This window comes from Trachemys scripta, chromosome 18 (genome assembly GCF_013100865.1).
Source record: "Trachemys scripta elegans isolate TJP31775 chromosome 18, CAS_Tse_1.0, whole genome shotgun sequence".
NCBI classification, from domain to species: domain Eukaryota; kingdom Metazoa; phylum Chordata; order Testudines; family Emydidae; genus Trachemys; species Trachemys scripta.
Window position 1 is genome coordinate 8184606 of NC_048315.1, and position 16799 is coordinate 8201404.

At 39.4% G+C, this 16799-nt stretch overlaps 1 protein-coding gene across 5 annotated transcripts; it reads left to right on the top strand.

Annotated features, from left to right (window-relative positions):
* Positions 1-321: 321 nt before the first annotated feature.
* Positions 322-16598, top strand: VEZF1 (vascular endothelial zinc finger 1). 5 transcript variants are annotated; one of them, XM_034752386.1, is made up of 7 exons: positions 322-593; positions 6653-7458; positions 8118-8181; positions 9209-9392; positions 11053-11193; positions 13455-13499; positions 13811-16598. In XM_034752386.1, exons 1-7 carry the CDS (start codon positions 561-563, stop codon positions 14236-14238), a joined length of 1701 nt encoding a protein of 566 aa, XP_034608277.1. In that variant the 5' UTR covers positions 322-560; the 3' UTR covers positions 14239-16598. The 5 variants fall into 5 exon arrangements, with proteins under 5 accessions (XP_034608277.1, XP_034608279.1, XP_034608280.1 ...); XM_034752388.1 differs by having other exon boundaries at positions 323-593; positions 6653-7371; XM_034752389.1 differs by having other exon boundaries at positions 327-593; positions 6653-7350.
* Positions 16599-16799: the final 201 nt, after the last annotated feature.

A 16799-nucleotide genomic window follows, 5' to 3' on the forward strand; every position in this document is an offset into this window, starting at 1 on the left:
TATTTATGATAGCAGGAGGAAGGGGTCATGGCTGGGTTTTTTTTGGGGGGGGGGGAGAGGAGGGGATGCTCCTTCCCCCTCCCCATATGCCCTGGGGGGAGGGGGGACAGGAGGTGACCAGCCCTGGACACTCTCCTCTCTCTCCTCCATCTTCTCTCCCGAGCTCAGCTTCCCCAGCTTGGGACGGTCCCATTGGTAGGGCCGCGGGGGGGACGGGCCAGGCTCCGGGCGCCATTGGGCTCCGGCAAGCGGCTGGAAGCGGCGTCCCCCCCCGCGGCGCCCGCGTGCCAAGCCGGGTGGATTCACCCCCGCGAGCTGCGGGGCGCCCGCGCTCCTCTGCAGGGCTAGGGCGGGCGGCGCTCCCCGCTCCCGCCTCCCCCGCTCCCGCAGTGGTGCGGCCCGGAGGTTAGCGGAAGCGGCCGCTCGGCGCTGCCATGTTGAGCCGCCGCCGCCGCCGCTTTGTTGTCGGCTCCATGTAGCTGGGGCCCGGGGGAGGGAGGGGGGATCGAGCCGGAGTCGCCGCCGCCGACCAGGCCGCCGAGGCCCGGGAAGTCCCCGCCATGGAGGCCAACTGGACCGCGTTCCTCTTCCAGGTGAGGCCGCGGGGAGGCCGGACCCCCCCTTCCCTCACCGGCCGGGGCCACTCCGTCCCCGGGCAGCGGCCGCAGCGCAGCGCGCGGTTTCCAGCTAGGCCAGTGGGCTGTCAGTCAGCGCGGCCGCCCGGCCTCCCTCTCCCCCCCACCCCCCCCGGCCGGCGGGGGAGGGGGGAGCCGCGGGGGGAGAGGGGATCCCGCGCTATAGCGCTGTGCTGGGCCGGCTATAGCGCGCCTGGCTAAGCAGCCTGCCCCCGCTCCTTGCAGCGGCGGGGCATTCATGGGGACGGAGCGGGGGGGGCGTCTCGGTTTTTTTTTCCCCCAAAAAATTGTTGCCCTCCCCATTTTTTTTTTTTTGTAAAAATGTTTTGCCGATATTTTTACCCTTTGTTGCAAATCATCATCATCATCATTGTGGGGTTCCCCCTCCCCCAAAAAAAACCCACCTCGGTGGAGCACACACTGTGCATGGGAGAGAATAAATTAATCCCTCTTGAAACAGCCGGCCTCGGTGACGGACGAGGGATGTTGTCTTAATTTAAAATAGGGTTTAATTTAAAATAGGGAGTGGGAGATGGATTTTCCTAAGAACTGAGTACTGAAGAGAATAGTAAGAAAAAACACAGAAGGGGAGAGTAATCCCTCCACTTGCACACTGAGTCACTGGTTTTGTCTGTCTTCAAGACAGCCCTAATGCTCAAAAATACAATACAAAGTTTGTATAATACCGAAAAGGAAACTGTAAAATACCCCAAAACTCTCTTGCTCTCCTGTTTGTGGACTATAACCTGGATCCTTCACTCACTGGCTTCTTCTCTAAAACCTTCTGCCACTTTGTAGCTTGAAAATGTGAAATATGTAATTGCAGCCCCCCCCCCCCTTCCCCCGAGGGGGAAAAAAAGCCACACACATCACCTTGTGCAAAGAGGATTATTTTACCTTGAAAATTACAAACCTGGACCTCTTGCTTACTCCTTGTCCTGGCTGGCTTTTTTTAAAACAACAAAAATATGACATTTGCTTGAAAACCTGAATGGAATGAATAAATCTGTAAAGAGAATGCAACGTTTCTTTTTAAAGGAAAAATAATAGTCTTGCAAGGACTAAGAGATGAGTCACTCACTTGGGTGCTCTGCCTCTGAAAACACGCTTAGAATGTTCTCTTAAGAAGAAAACAAATCTAACAGTCAGAGCTATTGCAAATTCAAACTGTATATACAAACTCTTATTTCGTATTAAATCTTTTTGTATTCATTTGTACAACAGATATGATACTATAAGATATAGTTCCATATAAGTGCCAGTGATGACACACGCAGTTTGGATAAGGATTTATAATTTTTCTCACTCTAGTGGGAAGTTGTGATTTGAACATAGATAAACTTCTTAGTAAAGTTCTCTCATTCTAGGGCCACCTCCCTTTCTTGAGTTAGTAGTTATTCTGTCTCTCCTCAATATACGGCACTCTATCTTTAAATATATTTTCAAGAACAACTAATCTTAGTGTGGAGTCTTATAGTTTATTTTATGGCTCTGTCTTTTCACAGATATTAAGCATCATTAATTTAGTTGCTTCGTTGTTTTTTTTGTTGTAAGTGCAATGTACTTTTGAAATACTGACATCAAACTTTTTAGTTTGTTTTTGTGGTAGGTATTTCTTCATTTGATTAAGGATTCAGCAGTTTACCTTCTCAAAAATATAATTAATGGTGCATAACTAGTGAGCATCTTTGTAAAGATTTGACATGGAAATTCCTTCCTCTTCCGTCCTTCCAGATAATAAAGCTTTAAAACCTTGTAATGACTGTTTAGTAGGTCTTGAGTCATTTTTTATAAAACAAATGCTTTACATACTGTTTATCCTAATGTACCTAAACATAGTGGTGATTGGGGAAGTTATAAGTAGTATCTTCTTGTTACTACCCCATCCCACCAAAACAAGAACAGATCATTAATAGACTCATAATTTAAAATCCATTTCACAAATCTGCACCTTTATTTTTGTTTGGTAACTGTTAAATATCAAATACTGTGCTGATAATATAGAGAGGCAATGTTTACTTCACATGGTTTTCAATTGTGACATCTGTAGAGGAATTTTTTAAATAATTAAAGGGAATATTTAAAACCCTGTGTGGATAACTGTAATTCTTAGCCAGTTGGTGTTGGGGAAATGATTAAATGTCTTAATTTTAGTTTTAATGGCAATTAAATGTGTACAGTGAATTTTTATTCCCCTTTCATAATAAAGATATTGATCATGTTTAGGTGTTACTTGATTAATTTTACCTTTTGAAATGTAGATTATACTGAATAAGCAACTTCAGTTCATTTTTTTTTTTTTTTTTTTTTTTTTTATTAGTTTTCTAGCACATGCATATTTTGAAAACCACTTTGTACCCGCCTGGAAAGTGAAAGTTGTATCTGTTAATGTTAGGAGAAATCATCCCTCAAACAGGGCATTCAAGATATGACTCACTAATGCTAATTTGCTGTTCTGACATGAAGGCTCCAGTGCAAAAATCTCTTAGCCTCTGGCACTGGAAGTTCACAATGCCACATCCTATCACCTTGGGTCATGAAATACAGTTTTTATTTTGTTTGCTATCCTCCTGGAATGAAAGTTTGCTTAGTGAGAGAAATGCTATATTTTGCATGGAAGACTTTTTTTCCAGGCAATCAAAACATCACAAATGTTGACTTGACATTAATGCTAAGTCAAGTAAAACAGTGAATAAATATGACTTGCAAAAGGCAAGCAGCAGGTGCTGTTTCATTGTGTGCATTCCCTCCTATAACAGCAAGGGGAAAAAATACAGCCTGATCCCTCTTTAGAAAGCTTAATATAGAGAATCCTTGGAAACTGAGGAATGCTGCTTGTTGCAGACAGGTTTTGTTAAAAAGGCAATATTGGTAATAACGGTGGAGTATCTGAGAGCCAAGGTAAGCAGCTTTATATAAGAGATGGTTTCATAGCAGACAGCCTTATGAATACATTGTTTCATGTCAGACATTTATACTGGTACAACAGAAATAATTGTATTACCTTGCAGTGCTAATGGTTCTTTAAGGCTTAAAAATGTCCTTAGACTGTATAAGTTTGAACCTTGTCCAAAGGATTTGGACTCCCTATTATCCGATCTGCTAGCTCTCCCTTTGAAATTGTATATCTTGAGCTATCTTAGGATATTAACCACTTGTACTCTGTGTGAAAACACATTTACTATGGCCTGGCTGGAAAAGGCTCTGAACAGAAAGCTCCAATTAAGTGTCTGATTCTGTTGACCAAGATTTTTAAATCTTGTGCAAAGGCAACTGGAAAAAAAAAATTAAAATTGTACTGTTATCAGTACATGAAATGTTCTTGAACTTGTGTTTTATATTGTACCCATTTCGGCATCTATATGTATTACACATCAGCAAGCATCAGTTTATAAAACAGGAGAAAGTAAAATAATACAAAATATCACTTAGGTCATGCAAAAGCTTGATGGGAAAAATGAGCCTCATGCTGTGCTCTAAGTCAGTGGTTGTCAACCTTTCCAGACGACGGGACCCCTTTCAGGAGTCTGATTTGTTTTGCCAACCCCCAAGTTTCACCTCAGTTAAAAACTACTTGCTTACAAAATCAGACATAAAAATACAGAAGTGTCACAGCACACTATTACTGAAAAATTGCTGACTTTCTAATTTTTACCAGATAATTATAAAACAAATAAATTGGACTATAAATATTGTACTTGCAGTTCAGTGTATAGCTTATGGAGCAGAATAAACAAGACATTGTCTTTATGAAATTTTAGCCTGAACTGACTTCACTAGTGCTTTTTATGTAGCCTGTTATAAAACTGGGCAAATATCTAGATGAGTTGAGATACTCCTGGAAGACCTCTATGTACCCCCAGGAGTACGTGTACCCCTGGTTGAGAACCAGTGCTCTGTTAGCAAACTCAGGCTCTGAGGGAGTTCCACACTTGCACCATTTTCCAAGAATACCCTTTCTCCCATCTTCAAGAATGCATGTTTAGGGTTTAACTGAGGCACCTTGGTATGTCCACACTTAGCCTAGTAACACTCAACATATTTGTTGCATCCAAAGTTTCTGAATAGACCTAAAAAGTACAGGGAGGTGGACCAGTCACCCTAACTGCTTGTAGTAATCAAAGCAAGTAATGCCATGGACTTTCACACAGAACAGCTTGAGCTAAGCTGTGAACTAGTCTCCCACCAAATAGTATGGGAGTGTTGCAGAGCGGGCATTCTCATCCACATGGGCTAAGACTTGTGTGCACTTTCAACCCATTTTCAAAGAACACCATTATGGTCTGAAGTTTCAGGGTTTGTGAATATGGGAAGACAAAGTGAGTACATGAGCATCCTGAATGAATGTAGTGTTGCATGGAAGTCTTAAAACTCCTACTTAGATGTACTTAATATTGTAGTCATTGCTTCTGGTTATTGATGTGCTGTAGAGACAAAAGAAGGAAGGCTTGGATGCCACCAAAATAGAAAGTCACAGATTGCTTCTGTAAATAGTAAAGTCTTCAAAGGGCTTTAAGCAATTGGCTATTGGGTAAAGCTGAAAGGATATGAATTTGAATGTGCTTAATAATGGTACAATCCTGATTCAAAATGAAAGCTGACAGTCCTGTAGGCTCCAAATCATTACCTAGTTTTAGTCAACCTGCAAAGTCCCAAATGTGGCAAGACCACGTAAAATGAGGTACATATCACTTAATAAAGGAAAGCACAGAGGAGTAGTTTTGGAAAGATGTGGCATTAATAAAAATACAAGTTTAAATAAAATCAGGTTCATGCCACAGGCCTGTTTTGTTGCACTGCTGTAACTAAATCGATTTTATAACTGATCTAGTTATACTGGTGCAAAGCCCTACTATAGATACCCTTAAACTGATTTAAATCATGCTTATAATTATTTGGCTTAATGTTACTTTAAGCTAAATAATGTTAAGCATGGTTTAAACCAGTTTGAGTGTCTTTAGTAGGGCTTTGCACCAGTTTAACTAGATCCATTTTAAATTTAATTACAGAAGTACAAGTTGTCCAATATAAACACCCTGCACCATGTCTGCTACCAGCCTCAGGTAGGAGAGGGTACTGGTAAGTAGAGGGATGTTCATTGTGGTATGATAGCAGAGATTTTTCTAGTGCTGCCCTCAGAGATGCAGCAGTCCAGGTTTGTCAGCATTTATCAGTTTAAATTTTTTGTTTTGTTTTAAGAATAACTTCTGTTGCAAGTCGATGCTCCAGAAATCACCAGATTCCTACCAGTGCTTATTGACTAGCCCCTCTCTTTTGTGAAAGACTTGGTGATAAAGAGAAAAGAAACTTGTCTTTATTCTCATCAGTTTCCATAAACAAAGAGCACGATAGAGCATCTTAGCCATTGTGTTAATGCCATGGGAAACTATTAAATATATAACTATAAATCTAGCATGTAACAGTTCTTGAAACAAATTATTTAAATGCAGTTCCAGCACTGACAAAGTAGTGCAAAGAGAGGGATTCAAGTAAGATGTCTCATTTCTTCCTGGTTCACTGTGGCTGCAGTTTAATTTTTACAGGGTTTTTAAATGTAACCATCCACCAGGCTGATGTTAACACTTGTCTGGCACATTGGTCAACCCCTTCAGTACATCCTTAATCTGCCATCACAGATCTGGTATATTCTCCATATGATCACTTTTATGTAGGGAGTGTCATTGAGATAGAAATCAAGCAATATGTTAAAAGGCCTGACGAATACCTGGTAATTTGCTATAAGAAATGTTGCCCTCAGGATATTTAAAAATTGTTTCATGTGATTTGCACTTTCCTACACCTATGTACTGCAGAGTCTGTGCATAACACATGGATTTAAATGTAAGTGGTTTATCCAATCAGCAAACCATTGTAGTGAGACTTGTATAATTTCTTGCACTTGTTAGTTCAGTGACTTTTTGGTCTAAAATTTGCTTTCCTTTGCCTGTAAATGTTCTCAGCATGTCAAAGCGAGCGCCCTCCAACAGAAATTCTGAAGTGTGAATGTTTGATTTTAGGCACATGAAGCCTCACATCACCAACAGCAGGCAGCACAGAACAGTTTGCTGCCCCTCCTGAGCTCCGCCGTTGAGCCACCCGATCAGAAGCCGATTCTACCCTTACCAATAACCCAGAAACCTCAGCCTGCACCAGAAACATTAAAAGATGCTATTGTTGGGATTAAAAAGGAAAAACCTAAAACCTCCTTTGTATGCACCTACTGCAGCAAAGCTTTCAGGGACAGCTACCATTTGAGGCGCCACGAGTCCTGCCACACAGGGATAAAGTTAGTGTCACGGCCAAAGAAAACTCCCACCACAATGGTGCCCCTAATCTCCACTATTGCTGGCGACAACAGCCGAACTTCATTGGTTTCAACTATCGCAGGCATCCTGTCAACGGTCACTACATCTTCCTCTGCCACCAACCCCAGCAGTAGTGCTGGTGCAACAGCCATGGCTGTGACTCAGACGGTGAAGAAGCCCAGCAAGCCTGTTAAGAAGAACCATGCTTGTGAGATGTGTGGAAAAGCCTTCCGGGATGTGTACCACCTCAACCGGCATAAGCTATCCCACTCAGATGAAAAACCTTTTGAATGTCCAATTTGTAATCAGCGCTTCAAGAGGAAGGACCGCATGACCTATCATGTGAGGTCTCATGAAGGTGGCATCACCAAACCATACACCTGTGGTGTTTGTGGAAAAGGCTTCTCGAGGTACCATGTAGAAAATCCCAGGCGAGCTCAAGTATTGGCTTTTCGTAATCAAGAAGGGTTAAACTATCATAGCAAGGGGCTAGGAGAACCAGACATCTTAGAAGATTGGTGAGGGGATAAAGAGCCTTGTTTACTTAGGGTGTGGGTCTCAATCTAAGACTATTTGATCATGACTAAAAGTTGTCACTGTTTTATGGTTATTCAATGTTCTGAAATGACCTGATGGCCTCAATCCAGGTCACAGTGGAAAGGTGTCCGCATCACCATTGGTGCTAGCTGGACCCCTTGTTAGCAGTCTTTGTAGGGGTCAAAGATTGAATGGGGCATGGAGACTGATCTGTCATCTTGCCTTTAACATAACCCCTTCCAGATCAAGATTGAGGTTCATTGGCAGAGCAGTGTGGGGGAGCTTGCATTGCTGCTGGCTGTGCTGTATCTGTTCTGTGACTAGAACGAACGTCAATCTCTAGGACTGTTAATGCAACTCCTTTTTACAAGTACTAAAAATTCACTAACTGTAGCACTTCCAGGTGTATAATAGACACATGGCTGAGTTTTAAACTTTGCTGGCTGGGTCCTAGTGTAATCATTTTTGCATTATTCTAGCAGCGGGTTGTTTTATAGGTAAGGGGAGATTTTTTTTGTCCTTGAAAGGGAGGTGGGCTGCAAATGGCAATCAATGCAATATTCAGTGCTGCTCGCCAAAGAATCCTTGCCGTCTATTTGTAACGGTACATGTTCTGTTCTGTACCTTTGTTCTTTCACAGGCCTGATCACTTAAGCTGTCATGTCAAACACGTTCACTCGACAGAGAGACCCTTCAAATGCCAAGTAAGGGTTAACATGATTTATTAACAGCATAAGTTTTATTGTACAGTTAGTCAATGTCAACTGAGTATTTCACCAAGGACTGTGTTGATTTACCTAGTTCCCTTGAATGCAAGGTTTGGAATATGGCTCTGTCCACGCTGCTTGTAGTTAGTTGGTGTTGTAGTTAGGATACCAGTGTAGAAGCAGCTTAAGATGATGGTGTGCCTACCATTTGTAAGATTAGAGGCTTATTTGCTCCTTGAAGAATATTCCCAAAACCCTATTGTTCGTTAAGTTTGCCTTTAAAAACAGTGTGACTAAATCCTCAAATTGACATTGATTGCTGAAGTAATGTGTAGGATTTGTTTAGCAATGCTTATAGGCAAAGGTGGTTATGAAAATAGAGTATTTTGCTTGAAATTGAAAGGAAATTGTCATGGTGAAAGTAAGTTGAAGATTAAAAACAAGAGGCAGAACTTGACTAGTGTTGAACAATCAACTCTTCTATGGTTTCGCTTGGAATCATCCATGCACGTTCCAACCTGTCTCTAGTGACTCCTCATATTATAAGTAAATGCTTTGAATTAAAAGAATAGCTCTAAAGAAATGCTTTGTTTTCCCTTTCCTGATTTTTGGATTGGAACTAAACTGAGTAATAAAAAATAATCATAACCAGAAATATACAGTGAAGCCTGTATAAGAGACACCCTTGTCTACTGTAGGTATTTATAAGCTATCTATCACTTAGGTATGCAAGACAATCTTTTATTTTAAGAAATTGCTCCAAAGTAGGCCCAGTAGTATAGAGTATTCTTCTGTTCCACACTTATCAGAAGACCATTTCCATTAAGCAATTAGATTATGTTCCGTCTCTTAAGTGGTAGCTTGAGATAGGCTTCACTGTAAATCCATGTAAAATCAAAAGGTTTGTCAACATGCCTAAGGTATGGTAGCACCTAGAAAATAAAATATACTTTTAAATGGGCCATGTGGTCCCCAGTGGAATAAGATGGTCTACACTTAAAAAATGCTGTTGTCCTTCATCTAGACATGCACTGCTGCCTTTGCCACCAAAGACAGACTGCGGACACACATGGTGCGCCATGAAGGAAAGGTATCGTGTAATATCTGTGGTAAACTTCTGAGTGCAGCGTATATCACCAGCCACTTAAAGACACATGGGCAGAGCCAAAGTATCAACTGTAATACCTGTAAACAAGGCATCAGTAAAAGTAGGTGAACGTTTTAAAAACACTTCAGTAAATGTATTCTAAACATTTTGCAACATGAGTTGCCTTTGACTTTCTTAAAATGTAAAATACACCTGTGACTCAGTTTAGGTGTTTGCATCTATCAGAGAATAGATCTTTGAAAATGGATTCTTCATGAAAAACTTCAGATCGGGGGTATGTGGAACTGGTCTGGAACTAGGAGTATTGTCTTATCTCTTAGCGGAATGCCCTGAAGTGAGAGAAAATAGTTCTTCACTTTTAAGTATGAAGATCCTAATATCTTTGTCTTTCAACTTATGAGTACAATTGGATACATCCTGAATTACTTCCTTAACCGCAAAAAAATAAATAAATCAAAAGGGTGGGTGGGAGGGAGTGTCCAGGAGTTTAAATCAGTAACAGAATGTGTGTAGATTTAAAAATGACACATTTGCCTTTTATAGCAAAATATTTGAAAACTTGGCAAGTCTTCTGTTCAGGATTTCGAGCTTGATCTAAAGCTCAGTGAAGCCAAAGACTCCCACTGATTTCCATGAGCTTTGGATCAAGGCTGTCAGTGTTTTTTCCTTGAAGCATTGGACAAAACAAGCACTTCAAGCAAAGCATTTTCCTGCATTGCCTGATGCGTTTTGGGCATTGGTGATATTTGGCCTATGATGTACAGGAGATCAGACTAGACGATTGTAATTCTGGCCTTAAAATCTGTGAATATCCTCAGCAGAAATGTTGAATCCTGAACTTTGGAGTGGCAAGTAAGTGAAGGAGAGACTGGCTTGCTCTCTCAAAAGTATATGAAATTTAAATCTACACATCATGTTGGTGATTTAGGCTGGGATTTTCAAAGGAGTCTAAAGGAGTTGGGTGTCTAACCCCTCTAGGTTCTTTTGAAAATTCCATCCTTAAAACATTCAAACAGTGTTTTGCCTTTTAGTTCATATTTAATGTGTTCTTTTATTCCCAGAAGTTTGAGGACAGTTGGAATATCTAGTAAGCATGACAAATATTTACTAAATTGGATATGGAAAATAAAATTAAAATGTGAATTATTTTTGGAGTAGGGGTTGTTGGAGTCTGTCCTCGTTCCCACAGTACCAACTACTTTGCCTTTCATTGTCAGTTCAGTGACCCTAAACAGCTCGCGGGAGGTATTATGGGACTCACAAAAGGCAGAGATGAAAGTGGCAGGAGCAGCAATGTGGCCAGGGAGTAAATAACTATTTTCTGATGTGAAGGTGAACTAAAAATGTTTTTAATTTTGATTTCAAGAAGGGGTGAGAGGTCTTTCTTTAAGTAATTAGTGCTGTGTTTTCACACAACTTGACTCAGCTGCCTCCTTGAGATCTCTGGGAATTTGATCTGTATGAGTACCATAGAAGCCATTTCATTTTAAAGTCCTGTATTTCATTCTCTTTGTTTATCATCCTTGAGATGTCACTCACTCTGAAAGAGAAATCAGGCAGTTGATAGCTTGCACTTCTCTAGATCTTAGAGAGGTAATTTTACTGAAATACAGCACTAATTAAATGTTTTTAAACACTATCTTTCTCTTTTCAAGATTCTGAACATGTTTTTAACTTAAACAAAAGCCTTCATCCTTTCAGTAGAAAGGAGCATACATTTCCAAGGTGAATTTGTGTGTGTTTTTACTTGACTGGCGTAGCATGCATGAGCGAGGAGACCAGCAACCAGAAGCAGCAGCAACAGCAGCAGCAGCAACAACAACAACATGTAACAAACTGGCCTGGAAAGCAGGTAGAGACACTGAGATTATGGGAAGAAGCGGTCAAAGCAAGGAAGAAAGGTAAAACAAAATAACATAATCTATTATATTGATGTACTTGGTTTTTTTTAAACTCTAATCTGTTTTACAAAAAAAATGTTAGAGAATGTGAAATGGCAAAAATTGACACATGAAAATTAATTCTTGGTCATAAAAATAAAAGCTAAAAAAAATCGGTGATAACCTTATGTAACATTCACTTAAATGATCTTCTTTACTACTTATCTTCAATCAGATTCTGCCCTTGAATGTGCACATAAGCCTCCTTTTGCAGTTAATGGGAGCTGTGCCTGTACTCAAAGGCAGAGTTTGGCCTTTGATTTCTGTGTGATTTCTGGACCTTGTTTAAAACATCAACCAGTTGTTAGATCTCACACATACACGTTTTTTGTGTAGACATCAGTTTCCGTTTAAACACTTTTCATATCCCCTCTTCATATCCCTGTTCTTCTTTCCCATTTTATTTCATTCACTTATACCCATCGCATAACTGTATTTGTCCAAAGTCTGGTGAAATTCATACTCCCTTTTTTTCCATTGCTTGGTGTCCTTCTAATTACAAAATTAACTAGATTATAGTCACTATTGCCAAGATACTGCTCACTTCTACCTATCCTATTGTATTGAAAGTTGAATAGTGCCCTTTTGTTGTTCACTGTGCCTGCTGTGTAAGGAATAGATTGCTTCAGTTTAGTGTCTCATTTGGAGTGTAGTTTGAAATCTCCAGTTACCTCTAGTTTATTCTTTTCACAACCCTTTGGTTTCTAATTTCTGTCATGTGGCTCCCTCTGATTAAATGTTTTATGATGAATTCCTGCTGTCTATTTATTCCTTTTAATTAACTCTTAATTTTGAACAATAAATATTCTCCACCCATCTTTCCCCTCAGGCTCCTCACAATTCCTCCATATTCTATCAGTTATTCCAGTCCTCTCTTTCTGGACAAGGCAGCTAGCTCCCTTTCTGATTGTTGCTGCCACAAAGATTTTTCTAATTCAATGATAGGTTGTTTAGAAACAGCCTAACCTTTTTTCTTATAAACAGTGATAACTGAAAACTATTAGAATTTACCTGGTTAGTGCTCCAATGCTATGGGGATGAAAGACTTAGGAAAACCAGAGTGAGGCTTGTTCTACTCATTCTCTTCTATATCTTGTTTCTACTTCTTTCTTTCTTACCATATGTATCTGTCAAAGTGCTTTTTACAAAAACAATTATATTAAGAAGAGGGTGAGGGGCACTGAGGTGGGGGTGGGAAAAGTATTGTGCCAAGTTTTTCAATAAGAGTCAAACTGATACTGTTTAGTGAAACCTGTGGCGCTCGAAGAGCACCCCTGATATCTAGGGAGAGGATGGGAGGGTGTCATGTCTAAAGAAATCACTCTGTTTGGAAGATGAAACTAGACCAGTCAGTTCCATTCTTGTTCATGGTCCTTTTCATGCTGGTTCTCATTAATTAGCACCACATGTTGTGTTGGTTTTGCAATACCACAGGGGAATTTTTAAATTGAACAGTTTATTTAATTTCAGGTATTTGTTGTTATAATTGTTTTAAATCCCCCCCCCACACTTTTTTCCCCTCCGAACCTGAACAATCAACAGTGACCCTCAAATGGGGCTAATGTAAAAGAAAACACTCTCTTAATACATTTGAATAGCCTGCATGGCAAGGGTGGACTCTTGGCTCTTAGTTTACTTCTTGAAATATGGATATAGACTGAGCTTAGTGTCCTACTCTACAAATGTGAAGCAAGGCACATTTTTAAAAATGCCATAACATTGATATGGAATATATTTTTTCGGTTTCTTTAGCAGTCATCCCTTTCTTTTATCCGCGTCCACCAACCCGCTTCTGTTTTTGGAGCGTTGTTCTATGGCTAACCAGCAGGTGGTGCTGATATCTAATGGAGTCATCTGCCTCTTCCATGGAGCCTGGCTGTATCTTCTCCACAAAGTGTCCAGCCCTTGCTAGACCCAACTGGGAACAGACCCAGGATCCTCCATCTCAGGGCAGGGTCCTCTTGGTTCTTGCCTGTTCAGCCATAGTCTCTGTTGCGAAACAAAGTAAAATATTGGTGTGGAATTGTAGTTAATGTAAAAGCTGAGGAGATAATGGGGGTTATAAGATCTACTGACTGGGTATACTTGAAAATTGCTAAGATAAACTTACCACGATCAGTGGAACAATTTAGCGGAAATAATTAAGACTGAAATAAGCAGGTAAACATTGAAATTAGCTTTGCTTATCAGTCCCTAATAATGACTTTTTAAAACCTTCACAGAATGTCAATTCACCTTTGAGAAGGCTATAGAGTACGTACCATTCGGTATGTACACTCTCTTCTCTACTTATAATGTTCCTCTTGAGAGGATTTTTCTGATTTGTACAATACTGTTTTTGTGAACATCAAAACCCTCTTTATAAGACAACCTCACTTGACTTCTCAGGAAAGAATTTTGAATTCAAATGAGCTGCATGAAAGTTATATTTATTGTAGGCTGTAGAATGTTAACAGTTAATTTTCTTTAGAAAATATTAGTAAGTTATTCCAGAATTTGTTCTTGTTTTTTTTTTTTAAATCTTGTCCATGTTTTTTTATGTGTTAAAACTTTTTGTCTTTTTATGTCTCATTTTTAGAAGCTGCTAACTTGTGCCAAACCTCCACTGCTGCTACTACGCCTGTGACTCTTACTACTCCATTCAATATAACGTCCTCTGTGGCTTCTGGGACTATCACAAACCCAGTCACAGTGGCAGCTGCAATGAGCATGAGAAGTCCAGTAAATGTATCAAGTGCAGTTAATATATCCAGTCCGATGAACCTAGGGCATCCTGTAACTATAACAAGTCCATTATCCATGACATCTCCATTAACGCTCACAACACCGGTCAATTTACCTACCCCAGTAACTGCTCCAGTGAATATAGCGCATCCAGTCACTATAACATCTCCTATGAATCTCCAAACACCAATGACGTTAGCAGGTCCATTAAATATAGCAATGAGACCGGTAGAGAGCATGCCTTTCCTGCCTCAAGCCTTGCCCACGTCTCCTCCTTGGTAAAGAATCTGTAAACAGTATTAAAGGGGATTAAAACTGAATCCTTACCAGCAGGTTTTTTAGTTGTTGTTAATAATAATAATAATAATAATAATAATGTTAATAATGTAATAATAAAGTCAAACTAAATAACTGGCTTAATGTGCACCAGTTAAAGACCCTAATAGCATCTTTCCCTGTTGATTTGGCTCATCGTGTTCAAACTAGAGTTTGTAATTTATCACTTTGTTTAAAGCAAGTTTTACCGTTAGCTGACTATGATGATGTTGAAATAGGACAGGTGGTTACTTGCCACAGTTTAAAAACCAGTCATTAAAAATCAGCATTACTGTTTTATCCCAGAAATTATAAACTAGGAAATGATTTTAATCCAAACACTAGCAAAGACCCCTCCATATGCTTGACAGGGTGGATGGCTAATTTTAACTTGCCAGTTCTAAATCCACTGATTCAGAGCTAGTGTAGTATCTTTGTCTGTGTTAATGTTTTTTTTATGAGTAAATGCATTACAATGTTGTCATTTTTAATGCATTTTGGAGAAAATATGCATTTTACCTTTGGGAATATGGTAATTTCAGGCAGCATTCCCTATGGGAAAGGTGATACCAGCTCTGATATGCAAAGCATATGATAACTTATCATTCTAACTTCAACATATAATAGGGATTGTGACCTGATATTTGGAGATGTAAATATTACCCAAAATATTACCCTAAGGAAACGTAGCATTGTAGTCAACTTTTTTTTTTTTTTTTTTTAAACTGTTAATGTTTGGTAAGAAACAGCCATGGCTGACAGAAGAGGAGTTGAAATGTGTGTAAACATGGTCTCTAAACAGTCAAAACCCTTGGGACTCTTATCTAGGAGCAAAAGGATGCTTTGAATCTTATAAAATATTGCTTTAAGCTGGAAGACTCTGGAAGCGCTGGGGTGTGATGTATATGCCCTCTCTCTCCCAATCAGAACCTGTTGATGTTGCAGCAGGGGACAGACGTGTTAGTTGTTCACTAGAAGTTTTTGTCTTATATTAAATTGTATACAGTTTTTATTCTAACCACTAACTAGGTAGGATGACCCTTCAGGACAAGCCAAGAGCGTCTTTAATTTCTCCCGTATTTCTTAATCAAGTGTTGTGCAGATCTGTTCAACTTTGTAAATATTTTCAAACATCATCATTTTTACTTTATTCTTCTATTGTGTTAACACATTTCTATCAATTTGTGGTGTTTGTGGCATGACAGTCTGAGCTGTCCAGCCCAGAAGTACTCCACAAATGGTTACACATGTTGAAACTACATGTGCTTTTTATTTCTTAGACTGTTTATCTGTACATAAAGTAGAAAGCAAAATATAGGGAAACAGATATACTTTTTAGACTATCATGTCACATATTCACATTTTTAAAACTTTGTTTAAAAAAGACACCCTAAAACCAAGACTCTACGTTTAAAAAAAAAAGAAAAAGAAAAATGTAAAGAGTTGAGCTGTTTTTATCTTAATGAAGTTGAAAGCAATGGAGATTAGTGTGTACACATCTTACAGAATCCTAGCAGGATTGACTAGTCAAAATGGACTGCTTCCGTTGATACCCTGCCATGTCAGTACAAGCAGCAAATACCAGATTTCTAGGTCAGGTGACAGGTATCTGTTTCATTATGCGAAATCGTTCTAGGGGCTTGGACTACATAGTAAAACAAAAAAATAGAACTTAGTGTAAAATAATTTTATAAATGATCTTTTGTACTTTAGGACATCAAATTGTACAACTTTTGTATATATAAAAGCTTAGGAACTTTCTGTTTAGCAGAAAGGAAACACATTCCTACACTTTTAATGTATATGTTTGTTATAATGTCCATGTAAACATATGCCCTATGTTTGTGCCTTTTAATTAGTTTGTCTCAATAAACAAAAATGTAGAGAAGAATATGTAGCTATGACTTTGTTACCACTGTTTTTACTCCAACAGTACAAAGATCTTTGTTTTCCACAGTAGAGCATTGCATGCAGACAGCTACATGAGTTAAACTGATGTGGCCAAAGTGAGGCATGTAATCAAATGCAGCCCAGCAAAATCTGTCACTATCTCTCCTTAGCAGCCTAATCGTGATCAAGCATTGCATGCTGGGATATGTAGTCTCCAAGCCCTACACCTTTGTATTACAGATGAAAGTGATATCAACTTGCACCATTTTTACAAACTAGGTACAGCCTTCTAGCACCTGGCAAGCTGCTACTGTGACTCTCAGTTGGGTGAAGTTTGGGAGTCCCTGAGCTTAAAAAAAATAAAAGCATTAAACAATATGGAAATGTGTACTAGAAATGGTTATGAATTAATTATATAATAAACAACTGTGAGACTTCATTGTATGTTGTCAATTAAGGTAATATTCAGAATGAATCTTTCAGTCCGCTTCTGTGCCCTGACAGTCACATTTCAGTTCTTACAGAGGAACAAACTCATTAAACACATATAAGGAAATTCCCCATTGTGCTAGAGAATGGATGTTTCTTGAATAATTCTGAAACCACTAACCATACTGCTCTTAGCAGAAAGTACACCT